The sequence below is a fragment of the Rhinatrema bivittatum genome, chromosome 12 (assembly GCF_901001135.1).
Source record: "Rhinatrema bivittatum chromosome 12, aRhiBiv1.1, whole genome shotgun sequence".
In the NCBI taxonomy this organism is placed as follows: Eukaryota; Metazoa; Chordata; class Amphibia; order Gymnophiona; family Rhinatrematidae; genus Rhinatrema; species Rhinatrema bivittatum.
This window is the reverse complement of record NC_042626.1, coordinates 10,063,531-10,078,603: the sequence shown is the minus strand read 5'-3', so window position 1 is coordinate 10,078,603 and position 15,073 is coordinate 10,063,531. Positions and strand designations below refer to the sequence as shown.

The 15,073-nt window shown below is 42.6% G+C and overlaps 1 protein-coding gene across 1 annotated transcript; it reads right to left on the bottom strand.

Moving 5' to 3' along the window:
- Positions 1–3,191: 3,191 nt before the first annotated feature.
- LOC115074191 (5' exonuclease Apollo-like) lies at positions 3,192–11,441 on the bottom strand. Its single transcript, XM_029573439.1, has 4 exons — positions 11,246–11,441; positions 6,040–6,205; positions 5,088–5,270; positions 3,192–3,914 (listed from the first exon to the last, which is right to left on the bottom strand). The coding sequence occupies exons 1-4, from the start codon at positions 11,432–11,434 to the stop codon at positions 3,238–3,240; spliced, it is 1,215 nt and encodes a 404-aa protein (XP_029429299.1). The 5' UTR covers positions 11,435–11,441; the 3' UTR covers positions 3,192–3,237.
- Between the last annotated feature and the right edge of the window lie 3,632 nt (positions 11,442–15,073).

The following is a 15,073-nucleotide window of genomic DNA, read 5'->3' as shown; positions in this document are numbered from 1 at the left end:
ATATAGCTCCATTTATATCCTACCAACCCCCAGGTCTTCTCCAGCGTAAAAACATATCTAAAAATTAATACAAGCATCCAAAGAAAAATTAGCTAAATACCCCATAAAAAAAATTATAAAATGTTTAAATAATCAATGAAAACCTTCCATTATAAAACTTTAGCTCAACTAATTACTGAAGCTGGAGATATGTATTAACTAGCCCGGATAAGCTGTCTTAAAAAACCAAGTTTTCAACTCCTGTTTGAATTTTTTAAAATTTGATTCTAGCCTTAGGGGAGCTGGAAGTGAATTCCATATTCCAGGACCTGCCAAAGATAGCGCTCTTTCCCTCACCTGATTAAGATGCGCTGACTGAACGGCTGGCAAGGTCAGCAAACCCTTATTTGCTGATCGCAAATTTCTGTGTGGGGCATGTAATTTAATGGCTGCATTCAGCCAATCTACCTGGTCAGCGAAGATTAATTTATGTAGGATACACATGGCTTTGAATTTGATTCGAAAATCGATTGCTAGCCAGTGTAATTTAATTAGAGTGGGCGTTATATGTTCATTTTTCTTTGCCCCTGTTAAGATTCTGGCTGCCGTATTCTGCAAGATCTGCAACGGACGGATTGTAGAGGCCGGTAATCCCAACAAGAGGGAGTTGCAGTAATCAAGACTCCCGAAAACAAGTGCTTGCAACACTGTGCGAAAGTCATTTAATTCTAATAATGGTTTCAACCTTCTTGGCATTAGCAGTTTCGCATAGCCCTCTCTCACCTTTATTGAAATGTGTTTTTTAAATGTAAATTCTGGATCAATTATGAAACCTAAATCCCTAATTGATTCTGTGAATTTTAAAGTAATATTGTCGTGGAGCTGTATCTGGTTTATATCTCTAGAGGAAATCTTTCTCTCAAGTAAAATAATCTCAGTTTTTTCAACATTCAATACAAGTCTCAGCTGATCAAGCACTTGTTTGATAGCCTTCAAATATATCGATAAAAGTTTACTTGTATCCTCTACTGACTTTTCTATTGGTAGTAAAATTTGGATGTCGTCTGCGTACAAAAAAATACTTCAGTCCAAGACCTGATAGTAGCCGACAGATTGGCAACATATATATGTTGAACAGGGGGGGTGACCTGTCTTTAACTCCATCTTGCTGGAACCCATCTTATTCACTTGTACTTGGAAAAATCGGTTAGTTAAAAAAGTTTCAAACCATTTTAGTACTGTTCCCATTATTCCTATTTCCGATAATCTTATGATTAAACATTGATGATTAACGGTATCAAAAGCCGCCAAGAGATCCAATAAGATCAACAAATACGCTCTCCCGTGATTCATCCCTCTTAATACCGTATCTGATAGGGATAACAGCAAGGTCTCTGTACTAAAATGTCGCCTAAAACCGAATTGAGAGGGATACAGAATCTCATTAGTTTCCAGGTGATAATTTAATTGTTTCAGCACCGTTTTTTCAACTAACTTGGCCAAGAAGGGGAGGTTAGATACCGGGCGATAATTATTCAAAATTGAAGAATCCAGGTTCTTTTTTTTAAGAATAGGACACACTATTGCACCCTTGAGATTCGAGGGAAGGGTTCCTTCAGTTAGACATGTATTAATCAATTAATCAATTTTGTGAGAGCTGGCACTATCACTTCTGGAATTAATTTTAAATCGGCTATGTTTATAGTATCTATTGGGTGGCTTGCTGGATTCATAGATTTTAACAAGGATTCGGTTTCGATTTCAGAAATCTCATCAAAGCACTCCCACTTATTCCCATCTCTAGTGTCAAGCGTTATTGTTCGCTGTGTAATATTTGTTATGGTTCTGGCCGCGAGCACCGCGACCAGACCCTTACCTCTGAGTTCCTGGACCTGTTCCCACTTCTGCTGGCGTGGTTTGCGGCCTGTTCGGCGGCGTCCCCGCGGGGACCATGCCACCGGGAAGCCTATCGTGGACGCCCTGCCTCTAGGTGCGCACTACTTGGGCGCTTATCTAGGCCGTTTCCCGCCACTGGTGACTCCGCTCAATTCCTGACGTCAGACGCCGTGGTCTTGATAAGCCGGCCGCGGACCTTCAGTCCTTGCCTTACAACGGGGTTACCATCCGGTTCCCAGTTGCTCCGTGCCCCAAAGTGGGTCACCTTGGTACTCGCTCCATTCCTGCCTGTCTGCTACAGTACCTGCCTGGTTCCTGCCTGCTTGCTACAGTACTTGCCTGGATCCTGCTTGCTTGCTTGCTACAGTTCCTGCCTGGTTCCAGTACCCGAGTCTTGCTACAGTTCCTGCCTGGTTCCAGTTCCTGTCCCTTGCTACAGCGTGGTTTGCTGTCCTTGTCTGGTACCAGTTCCCGTCCAGTTCTCCAGTCTACTCGCCTAAGTCCCAGCGGCTGGGCCCCTACGGGCTCCTCCCAGGGGGGCTTCATCTTCCAGGGGTGATACTTCACCTAAGTCCCAGCGGCTGGGCTCCTACGGGCTCCTCCCGGGGGAGCACCAGCTTCCAGGGTGAAGAGCACCATCTACGTCCTGCCTGACATCTGCCTCCCGACCTGTGGATTGCTAGAGACACTGAACACCTTTTCCCAGTCTCTGACAGGTCGGCCCAAGGGTCCACTAAACTGAGACTCCCACAACAATATTATCAAAATTAGCAAGTAATTTGTCAATTTTTTCTTTAAAAAAGTGCCATTTCATTACAGCGATCTTCATTAAGATTTATGTCTGCTTGCCTTGAGTCAGTGGCACTCACTACTGGCAAAACGTTTTCGGTTAATTTCTTGGCGAATCACGGTTTCACGGGAACCAAAACGAGGCGCCTGCAAAACTAGTTGCTAGTCTTATGTCAGGAGGGAGCTGAATGCTGGTAAAAGATAGTAACAGACCTTTCGGCATCTGTCAGACACAGAAAATGTTTGTGCTTTAAGTCTGCGCTTAAGAATAGTTGATGTCCTTTGAATTGCTGGTTTTGTGAAATTTTGTATGTCTCTTAATAAAGTTATAATGTTTTCTAGATGCTACATGAGTGCTGATTTACCATAGTGTAATTATAGATTAGATTTTATATATATATATATATATATTTTTTTTTTTTTTGTCAACTGTTTTTGATTTTACAAAGAAAGGAGGTAAAATAAGAAAGTTTACTGAAAGCTTAACAAACTTATTCCAGTATATTAAAGGATCTAATGTATCTTGCTCTGGCAGTCTTCTCTCTACCTCTACTGTCACCCTTGCATACTGTGCTAACCGAAAAAGCCATTGCTGAATCTCTTTCTCTTTCGGGCTGAAACGGAAGGGGCTTTGCCTGGTTGTGCCTCGTTTCTCTTTCCTAGATGGAAACAGTTACCATCGATCCTAGATGGTAACTGATTCTTGCAATGTTCTTCTTTTTCCAGAGGCTCATCATACACAACCCCTCTGGGAACGTGTGGAATACGCCAGACGTATCTTTTCAAACTCTGTGGCTCCATCATAAACCTCCGTACTGACTCTGGAATTGTATCACTGGAAAAGATCTTCCGGGGGGAGCCCAGATTAAAGTGAGCCTCGCACGCATTGCTCTTTACAACAGGAACAATGGCGCAGGGTTTCAGTGCATCCACAAATTCACACAATTCCTGAAAAGAGGAATGGTCCGAATAAGGAACCACATGAGCATTCTTGTGCCAAACTTTTACATCCCTGCCTGTAGGGATAACAGCGATTGTTGGGTGGATTCGGTTCCACTGGGTCAAGCTGAAGTATCGAATTTCAGATTGGTCCACTGCACAGATTCTCCCGGCCCCCTCTTCCGTGGTAAACACATCCTCAAGCTGCAGCAGGTTTATCAGCTGGCGCCTCTGGGGACTGACAACCACCCAGGTCCGGAATTCCATAGCCAAATCACGCAGCAGCGTCTCTTTCCCTAAGCTGTAAAGACCTGCAAGACAGACCATGTGCTATTAAACTCAGAAAGGGAAATCCTTACAGAGGGTAAAAATATAAAGATTGCCCGTGCCATGATCCATTGGGACCCAGGACACCAGTGCATTCCACACATAGAAATCAAACAGGCGCCAACTCTACCATCACAAATGAACCTGTGGGTTACAAATGCTGTAGGGCTCTTTTGCTGAGGGTATAGTGCTGTGTAACCCTCTACCGCTGGCTCACCAGGGGAGCTGCTAAGCTTGGGCCCGTAGAAGGAGGGGAGGGAAGAAGGTGGTGGGTCTCCTGTAGACATTGCCCCTCATCCTTGAGCCATGCAAGACACGATCTGTGGAAAGGGGAGCAGCAAGGTTGGCCAGGGGTTGAAGACTGTTAATCATGTTAATAGGTGGGCATATCATTGATAAATCAAACCGCATTCTGTTCCGGGACGTTCTAGTACAGCCAAGCCCCATAAATCAGTGAGCTAGAGACAAAAATGTCATTGTAGAAAATCAGCTAGGTTAAAATGTTAGGTAGTGGTGTCTTGCAGTAACACGGGAGAAAAAGTCACCAAGTTTAAACAAGTTCTCCCCTTTCCCGTGACGTGATCCTCACCAGGATAAAAGGAAGTAAGAGCTAACAGTGCTCTCGACTGCAACAATCCTGAAGGCCTTGGTTTCAGTAGATGTATAAAAAAGAGTGACTTGCAAGTGCAGAGAGATATGGATTAAAAATCATTTTGGGGGGTACTCTACCACTGATAAATGAAAATCTTGTTTTCTCATATAGGCAGGGATAACATTTACTCATTCAGGGGTTAATCATTTTAAATGGGAGATCGCAGTAGGAAGTGAATTGCTGGGCTTGTTAATATTATTCTCTGTAAAAGTTTTTGCAAGCTATATGAGGACATTTTGCATCAAATCTGACTGAAAGCAGACCTTCTTACACAGTTATTATGAGACCTTGCTGAATGCTGTGCAAGTTATAATAAAGCTTTGAAATGCAGGAATAAAATGCTAGAGAAGGGAGAAACCGTAAGGATGACACCAGGAAGCCTCTCCTCCTGCGATACAGAGCATCACGCTGCTGGGGACAGGGAACAGAGTAAGTGATGAGGCACACAGTAAGTTGTGAGGGGACCGGGGAAGACAGGAAGAATCAGACAGGCTTAGGTACGCACCCACCACGATGTCATGCTCTGGATGGTCTCTGATAAGCTCTTTTATCTGCCTCGTAGCTTCTTGTCGGGAAGGCAGTAGGTGGTTAGGATTACAGTTTGTGTTATCCAAATACAGAACATCTATCTTCTTTCTGTTTTTCAGTGGTGACCGTCTTAGCATGTCTGGCGTATAACGGAAATCACCTGGGAACGGAGGAGAAATGCCTTTTACGAATGCCAGAGCAATGTCGGAAGCAGCAGTATGAACTTCTATTGGGTTTTCGTGTAATCATTGTGAATGTTGCCTAAAGCCTCATTTTTATCCTGCTGTCTGATTCACCTGCTCCTCTGACAGGAGGGAACCATGCTCCAGTGGGCAATCTAAAAACAACTTTCCTTACTGTTGTGTATTCTTTTAACTTCATTCCTATGGGTGTGTGCTTTCCCTCTACTAACGGGAACCCAATGCTCAAGGTAAAATGTGTTCCAGAGGCTCTGGCAATAAGTTTCAGAGATTATATTTAAATGGATGAGCACCTCCTAGCTGCTGCTCCAGGCATTTAAGTGTCTAACTGGCGGAGTAGCTAGGTTTGCGGAGAGCGAATCTCATCCGCAACGGTACCCGGAGGTAGCGAATCCCCTTGCTAACTCATCTTGTTAGCGAAAACTGAGACCTTAAATATCTGGAGCTACTGACGTCATCTCAGGGGGACACCCCTGAGGTACGCGCCAATGCCAGTACATCAGTCGGGCCGTGCGCGCGCCCATAGGCATCTGGTCAACATGGCGGCTTGCCGCGTCGAGCCGGTCCAGGAACGCCGGAGGAGGACGGCCAGGAGACGCCGCAGCAGCTAGCCTTCCATCAACCCCGGAGGGAGTCGCCAACGAGGTAAGGTCGGCGGAGCAGAGACGTCGGACAGCGACGAACACAACACTAACAGATTCTACAGGGATCTTGAAGAACGCACAGTTCCTGTGTAGAGAATGGTACCAAAGTAACCCTCAAAGAGAAACATGACAGAGCCCGGGCAGTGATTGGCATCGATCAAGGTAACCGTCAGTGTCTCCTTGCCAAAGTTATCCAGATTCAACTTGTGAGGCACTCCCTCTTCCAAGGGATGGATCCATTCACTGTTCACCTGGGAAGGAAGAACCCACACAGTAATCAGCAGCTGGCCTGGGGTTTAAGATGAGCTAAAAGCAGCATTAGAAAGCCTTCAAAATAGTGGAGAAGAAATCCTGCATTCAGAATGGCTCACCTATTGTTAAAGCTTTATGAGTTAGAAATTGAAATATGCCATCAGAAAAAAATTATCCCCAGGAGTTTGCCTGAGGCATTGAACTGAAAGTCATAACCAAGGCTAGTAAGTTTCATTGATTGCAAGCTGCCAGCAAAACATTAATCTGATGCAATATTTATCATTTTATATCCCAACTTGTCCCTAAAAATAATCCATTAATGATTTAATTGCTTGATTAGATTCCTTTCACCCAAATATAATCATTCAAATGTAATCCATGCCTTATAGGCTAAACGTAATACCTATAATGAGTTAATTTGACAACTGTTTTTTACACTTGTTTAAGAGTATTTATTTATTTATTTATTTATTTATTTATTTATTTAAAATACTTATATTCCACCACCTCCCACCCTCCCCCCAGCCCTGAAGATCGAGGCAACGATGCTGGAGGAAGGCAAGGGCAACTAGGCCGGGGCACCAACGCCTTCTGCCTGCACTGGGAACCGTGACGGGACACTCTAGGAGCTCTTCCTCCCACCCCCCAGAACAAGGAGGGAGAGGAGGGACCTGTCAGTGCCACAGCGGCTCTCTATCCCTCCCCCCCCCCCGCCCTCCCCCCAGTCCTAAAGATTGCGGCAACGCCAGAGGCGCACACATAAAGGAGCACTCAAAGGAGCTTGCCCCTTTGTGATCCCCTTCATGTGCACCTGAGGTGCAAGCCTGCGATGCGCATACAACAGTAACCTTTACTATTGCTAGAAGCAATGGAACAAATACACATTATTGAACAGATACCTGGTCGGGTATATATGGTGAACTAAGAAGGAAAACACAAAAAAGAACCAAGTAAGGAATACAAGACTGATCTTTCCCTTATAATCTCATCGTGCTTAATGTTTACACTCCTACTATTAAATGTCCAGTCACTGTCCAAAACCCCCCCACTGATAAATGATCTGTTAGAGGAGTTAAATCCCTCTATCTTTTGCATTGCTGAAACCTGATTGAACGACAAAGCAATGTAGTCTTAAATCAAATTCATCAACCCAACTTTGATGTCTTTCATTCCCCTAGACCTAAATGTAAAGGCAGGGGGCTACTAATACTCTGTAAAAAAGAGCTTAAACGTATGCCTTACCAAGTACAGATTAACCCACCCTAGGAGATGGCAATATTAAAATCACCACAACTTAACATAGGAATGATTTATTGCTCCCCTGGAATACTTCAAAAAGACTGCCCACCTTTGATAGAGCTATTCACCAAAGTGTTTCCATCACCTGAAGCTACCTTACATGTACATAGAACACCAAAAACCACAGCATGTGAAACCTTTTTAAATACAATGGAAGCAATGGGATGGTCACAATATGTAACCAACCCCACTCATAAAGCAGGTCATATCCTAGATCTAATATTTGCCAACTACAGCAACTGTCTAATCAATACATCCCACAAAATATTGCCCTGGTCTGATCACCATCTAATAAAAACGGACATAACCCTCCTCAACCCTAAGCAAACAAATTTCATTAATAATCAAACCTTCACCTTCAGAAAAAGAGATACAACCTAATGTACTTGAAGAAGCAATTAAAAATAAGCTAATTGACTTTAATTAAGCTAATACCTCCTCAGCTTTTGATTCCTGGGAAAAGATCAACAGAGAAATTGCAGATAACCTAAGCCCAATATCAACAAAAACATTCCAAAACGAATAGAATAACTCTAAACAAAAGAAATCATGGTACAACAAAGAACTAAGACAAACCAAACAGACACTGAGAAAAATCTGAGAAACAATGGCGAAAATGCCTGTCTGAAGAACCCCTAGGAAAATACAGATCTCTCCTAGCAAAATGCCATGCACAAATCAATAAAGCAAAAAAAGACTACTGTGCAACACAGATTCATGGGGTAATATTAAACACCAAATTCCTCTTCAAAACCATCAAATGCTTAATCAAAGACCCATCTTCCCCCATCACAAGAAACTACAACTTCTCAAAGAATGCCTGCCTGCAATGGGTATGCCACCCCCTTATTAGATAAACTATATAGGTTAAAAACACAATTCTCCACCGACTCACCAACTAAAGAACTCGAAGCAAAACATGAGCAGCCTAAATGGAACACTTGGAGCACTTTCGACATAGTAACTAAAATCAAAATAAATCAAATCATTACCAAAATTAAGCCAGCTATCCACCCACTAGACCCAATTCCGGCGAGTTCCAACAATCGCAACCATAATCAACCACTTGCTCTCAGAAGGATTGGTCCCTTATGGAGAGAAACAAGCTGTGATCAAACCAATCCTAAAAAATAAAAATGGCAGAATTGATGATTGAGAAAATTACCGGCCAATATCCTACTTGCCTTTTATCTCTAAAATTCTAGAAAAAGCAGCGTTATCCCAATTGGAAAACCACCTAGAAGAGAATGATATTCTATACCCAAACCAATTTGGATTCAGAAAAGCTCACTCAAGAGAGACTTTACTAATATCTTTAATAGACTCTGTGCTACAAGGGTTTGACAATAATGAGTCTTACATCCTGGTTCTATTAGATCTAACAGCAGTCTTTGACATTGTGGACCATACCCTGCTGTGCTGTCAGATGAGAAAAACTGGAATAGACGGAAGTGTTCTAAACTGGTTCTCCTCCTTGCTAGCAGATAGGACATTCCAAATCAAACTGGGCAACTACATATCTGACACATTTCATATTGATACAGGTGTCCCCCAGGGCTCAGCACTCTTGGCAACACTCTTCAACATTTATATGCTTCCTCTGTGTACACTTCTGGCAAAACTAGGAATCAACTTCTTATACACAGATGACATACAGTTCTACGTTCCATTCTCCAAATCAACTGAAAACACAGCATCGACACTCTCAACATACATGAAGGCAATACAACAAGAAGTGTTGCAGCTTAAACTAACACTAAACACAAAAAAGCCCGAAATCGTATGGCTAAGGAGAAACTCACCTATAGTTAATCTGCCACCCCTAGACCTGGGTAACTATTCACATTACCCCCTCTGCACAAGTATGGAACCTAGGAATACAGGTCAATGAGAACATCACAATGAAAAATCACATACATTAATTAAAACAGGATACTCCGAGCTGTGAATATTACATCGGCTGAAACCTCTTCTATCATTCCAGGACTTCCGCACTGTTTTACAAACACGAATATTCTCAAACATTGATTACTGCAACTTCCTATTACTTGGCCTATCGTTGGGACTTTTAAAACCACTACAATTACTACAAAATGCCTCAGCAAGACTTAAATTAGGAACAAGGAAATTTGACCACATCACTCCCTGGCTGATAGCTCTGCACTGGCTGCCAGTACAAGCCAGAATCCATTATAAAGGATTAACACTAATTTTTAACATTATCAACAACAGAAACCCATGCTTAATAGGCATGAATTGTCGTCAATACACACCACAGTAAACACTAAGATCTCAAAACAAAGGACTATTATCTGTGCCAACAAAGCAAAGTACTCATCTAAAGCAAATACACGGAATGTTTTCCATAGCAGGCCCCAGGTTGTGGAATTCAACTTCCAGAGTCAGTTACATCTGATAATTAATGATTATTATTATGTTAATTATTCTATGTTTCTTTATGTTATCCGTTTTTATGTTATTGTCATGTTCATGTTTATTACTATTCCATTCTACATTATGTAACCTTATTTCTCATGTTAATTGCTTCCATTGAACCACCTACTCATTTTTTGCCTCCTGCTTGGTTTTGCCCCCCCACCTCATTGTAATTGCTCCCCTCCCTTTACTGTTCACTGTATTTTTCCTAGTTCCCTGTAAACCGACATGATGTACCCTCGAATGTCGGTATAAAAAAAAAGTTGTTAAATAAATAAATAAATAACAGACAGAAAGAGCTTCACATGTGAGCTGAAAACCTGGCTCTTCAAAAATGCATATGATCTAACATAAAATATCATTATGCAGAAAAGTACAAGATTATAAGCACTGTTAATATTAGAAGAATGAACGACAAGTATTGAGTGATGTATAGTGCATTATGACAAGTCTATGACTAATATATGAAAACTATTGAAATAGTCGTGATAATTTCTTTCCTAGCTCTCTAGTTAACATGTTTTAGATGTTGTGTTAACCTATGATATGAATGTCATTTTTGTAAACCACTGTGGTCTTCTTTTGGAACGCCGGTATATAAAATGTGTAAATAAAATAAAAATAAACTTCCAAATTTAAAATTTGTCTAGTGCAGATCACATAAGTACATACATAATACAGAAGTATCAACAAATATATAACAAATAACACCCATATATTACATAAAAATTACATAAAATTAACAAATCTCAATACCATAGGCTTCTTGAAAAAAAATGTTTTTATCTCCTTCCTGAACTTTTTCACATGTGGGCAGTTATCCAATTTTGCTAAATAAAAGGAAGGACTGGTTATTCCAACACACAGTGGCTTCAAGAGAAAAGGCCTGCCTTTGAAATGCCACCATTCCCTGAATTGGAAGAGGTATGCTCAACGTAACTAGTTTAGTAGGACCACTGAAAATATCACCATCTCCTAAGTGTTTTCAAGCAAGACAAGTGGGACCCCCAGGGAATGCTGGAAAAACCTACCAGGATAGTGCTACTGCATAAGTGATTCTTGCAATCGTACTTAAATTCCTTTTCTCCACATCCACAGACCCGAGAAATGTGGGAAACTTATCAGAGATATTTGGAGCAGGTAAATGACATCTATGAATAGTGATCTTCCCTTCTGAAGTTACTCATGTCTGCTTGCTAGGAAGCTGACAGGATGCTTTTCCATTTCAAGTTCTGTAAATGAAACTGAACTGTCTCAGGCTCTAACACTAGAGTATTCTGTTTTAACAAACGCGCCCCTCATACCTGTATCTTGAGCTGGAGTATTTTGGCAGTAAGGGGAGAGCAGTAGATGGGTCTGTGCCAGGTGGAAGATAATCCGATGGTGTGGTCCGAGTGCACGTGGGAGAGGAAAAACAAGCGCGCATGGTTACACTTCCTGATCTGCCAAAAATCCACAGCAATTGGGGTGCTGGGTATAAGGGCCCCATTCATGCTCACAGTTCAGTGGTTTTCACAGCTTACCAAGCCCCTAGAGAGAGTAAAAATAAGCTTTAATAATTTTATGCAGTTTTGTAACTCTGTGTTAGCAAAAGACATCTGTAGCGTAGAGAAACAACCAGAACAGCTAAATAATTCCCTGTAATCATACAATGAGCTAGAGAAGTATCAGAACACAGGGTCTGGTACCAGATGAGCCACTGAATAGCAAACACTGCCACACTTACTACATACAGCCTGTGAAGGATGCTGGTATTCAGATATTCTACTATGCATGCTCATTCATGTGATTAGCTTTCAAAGTCCATAGATTTATGTACAGAAAGTTGCAAGTTTGTTCATACTTGCTTTGTGTTTGCATCTGTAGATTGACTAAATGTGAGATGATTATTAATTTCCAATCAATATTAAATCACTATTGTGTTGTCACAAGATATAGGCATAACTAATCTGTTATCTTATCATATATAGAAACTTAAAATAATGAGCTATGTAAATTTGTGATTTGTTCCTATATAATGAAACACCAAGAGAAAATATGCTTTCTTGCTATTGCTATTCTGATTGTTCTTTTGCTTTTGCATTTTTAACTGACAATTTCCTAATAATAAAGAACACCCTAATTTATTCTAAGATTAAAGTCTCCTTGTGCTGCATGAGAGAAAGGGCCTCGCAAACAGAATCACCAGACTTCTAGCAGCAGTACTTTGCAGGAGCTGGGAGTGCTTCATACTGTATTTTGTGATGTCATTAAATAGAGAGTGCAGTTGTTATTTCGGCTGGTGATCTCTGCTTGGATAACAGATGGTCAACTAAAGCTGGAGAGAGCACACTGTGCATTTGCCCTGATGACAGCAGATAGTGCTAAGCCCCAGACAATAGTACTGCTATTACTTATCAATTCTATAGTGCTACTTGACCTACTCAGAGCTGTACAAAAACACATGAGACAGTGAAGCTTGTAATTGAATAATTGTTAAACTACTTCACTTTCAGGCTAAAGGAAAGACTGTCAATGGCCAGGGCTAAAGTTGAGGTGATTTTCTAGAATTGGAAGATCTTCCTTGACTTTTCTGCCAAGTTCCAAAAGAGATGGAAAAGTTTTAATGAGATAAAGCAGTCACTATGCCAGCAGGCAAGACTTCAGGTGGCACAAGGTGAGAAGGCTTACCTGTAGCAGGCGATGCTGCATCCAGCAGGACTTCAGGTGGCGCAAGGTGAGAAGGCTTACCTGTAGCAGGCGATGCTGTATCCAGCAGGACTTCGGGTGGCGCAAGGTGAGAAGGCTTATCTGTAGCAGGCGATGCTGTATCCAGCAGGACTTCAGGTGGTGCAGGGCGAGAAGGCTTACCTGTTCATGTCTCTGCAAGAAGTGGAAACATCCGTAAAAGCCGTACACCTGAGGGAAGAGCTGCTGGAATGTCCCCTCTTGCCGTTCCTTACATAAGCCCTGTCCTGCTTGTTGATTGGGTAGTTGTTCTGCATCTATCATGATATATGGATCTTCTAGTTTCTATTTGCTTCTTGCTTTCTGTAGAAATGAGAAAGGGTGGGGCTGAGGGTGTTGGCTTTGCTCTTTTGAGTTTCGTTTTCTGGTCTGTATCTAGGAAGTATGGAATGTGGGTTTGTGTTTTACTGATCCTGAGTGCCTACGCGCCCCCTCCCCCCCCCCCCCCCCCAGGCTAGAGCTGTTTGGGGCTGCTGAAGGATGGCATATCTGGGGGAGGGGGGGGGGGGCTGGGGGGGTTACTGTGAGGAGGGCATTTTTCTTTTCATTATGTGTAGCACCAAGGCCAAAATGGCAGGCATTTTTTATTTCTCCTTTATGCTCATTTCCTCTCATTCTAGTGCTCTTTTCTTATATCTCCTTTGGCCTTTCTTTGTTTCCTTTCTGAGCTGTGAAGTCTGATGTGAGACACAAATGGAAGGGAATCTTTAATTTTATGAAGACACAATAAGCAGATATTTCTCTGTTATAAGAGACAGACTTAAGTAAGGAGGTGCATATTAAGTTCTTTAGACTGTCAGGGGTGGGGCAAATGTTTATTGCTACCTTTAACTCCAGAAGTCTCAGGGTAGAAGAGATGAGAGGCCTATAAAATGTGTTTATTCACTCGGTGCTAAGCAAGAGCAGATGCATCCTGCAATGGTGTTTGAACCCCAAAGAAGATAAATCTGCTGGGCTGTAGGTTTCAAATGGTCTCTCAATGAACTGAATTTAATTCACAATCATAAGAGATCACGCTGTCTAGCACATCGCTTCCATGTAACACATGATGCTGTTTATTGAAAAAGATTTTTTATACTGCTACTCAATAAATCGATATGTTTATCCGGCTAACGTGCTCAGCCAGCCAGCGGCTGAATATGGACCTTGAGGATTCATGCCAAGCTATTTCATAAGGTAGGCTGATGTTGACCTATTATTTTTAAGCAAACTGGATAAGTCAGCTGCTCCATTTTTAAAGATACTAGAGGAATAATGCAGGGGGTATGTGCACCAAATCAATTATTCTCAATTCTGCCTTTTTTTCCCTGTGGCTGAAATTTTGCATTTCTTACGTCTTTCTAGTTTCTGTCCTCACAGTCCTGTCCTCACAGTCCTCTCCCTAAGGAAGAGGACTGTGAGGACAGCTTCAGCAGCTACTGCTGCTTCTGGTGTGGCCTGCAAGGGAAAGGAGTAGGAAAACTGCTGGAGAGGGTAAGTAAAGGTGGCTTTTTAAGTTCATTTTTCTTGACTGATTACCATTTTAATTATTGGGTAGTATATGATGTATCTGCTGTTTGAAATATTTTATTGGTGTTTGGTAAAGCTTTCAAAATGTGCATGAGTCTTTAATTATTGGATATTCTATTCATCATAAGATCATAAGAAAATGCCATACTGGGTCAGACCAAGGGTCCATCAAGCACAGCATCCTGTTTCCAACAGTGGCCAATCCAGGCCATAAGAACCTGGCAAGTACCCAAAAACTAAGTCTATTCCATGTAACCATTGCTAATGGCAGTGGCTATTCTCTAAGGGGCAGATTTTTAAAAAATACGCGAGCGCGTACTTTTGTTCGCGCACCAGGCGTGAACAAAAGTACGCTGGATTTTATAAGATACACGCGTATCTTATAAAATCCGGGGTCAGCGCGCGCAAGGAGGTGCACATTTGTGCAACCTGCGCGCGACGAGCCCGGCGCGAGCTGCATGTTCCCTCCGAGGCCGCTCCGATTTCAGAGCGGCCTCGGAGGGAACTTTTCTTCGCCCTCCCCACACCTTCCCCTCCCTTCCCCTACCTAACCCACCCCCCCCCCCCGGCCCTATCTAAACCCCCCCTTACCTTTGTCGGCGTCCTCCGGTCCCGGGGGCTGGTCCGGAGGCCTCGACCATGCCCCCGGGCCGGCGCCACGCCCCCGGGCCCGCCCCCGAAATGCCGGGGCACGCCCCCGAAATGCCACATCGTTTCAGGAACGCCTCCGGACACGCCCCCTCCCTCCCCTTTTCGAAAGCCCCGGGACTTACACGCGCCGGCGGCCTATGCAAAATAGGTGCGAGGGCCTTTTAAAATCCGCCCCTAAGTGAACTTAATAGCAGGTAATGGACTTCTCCTCCAAGACCTTATCCAATCCTTTTTTAAACACAGCT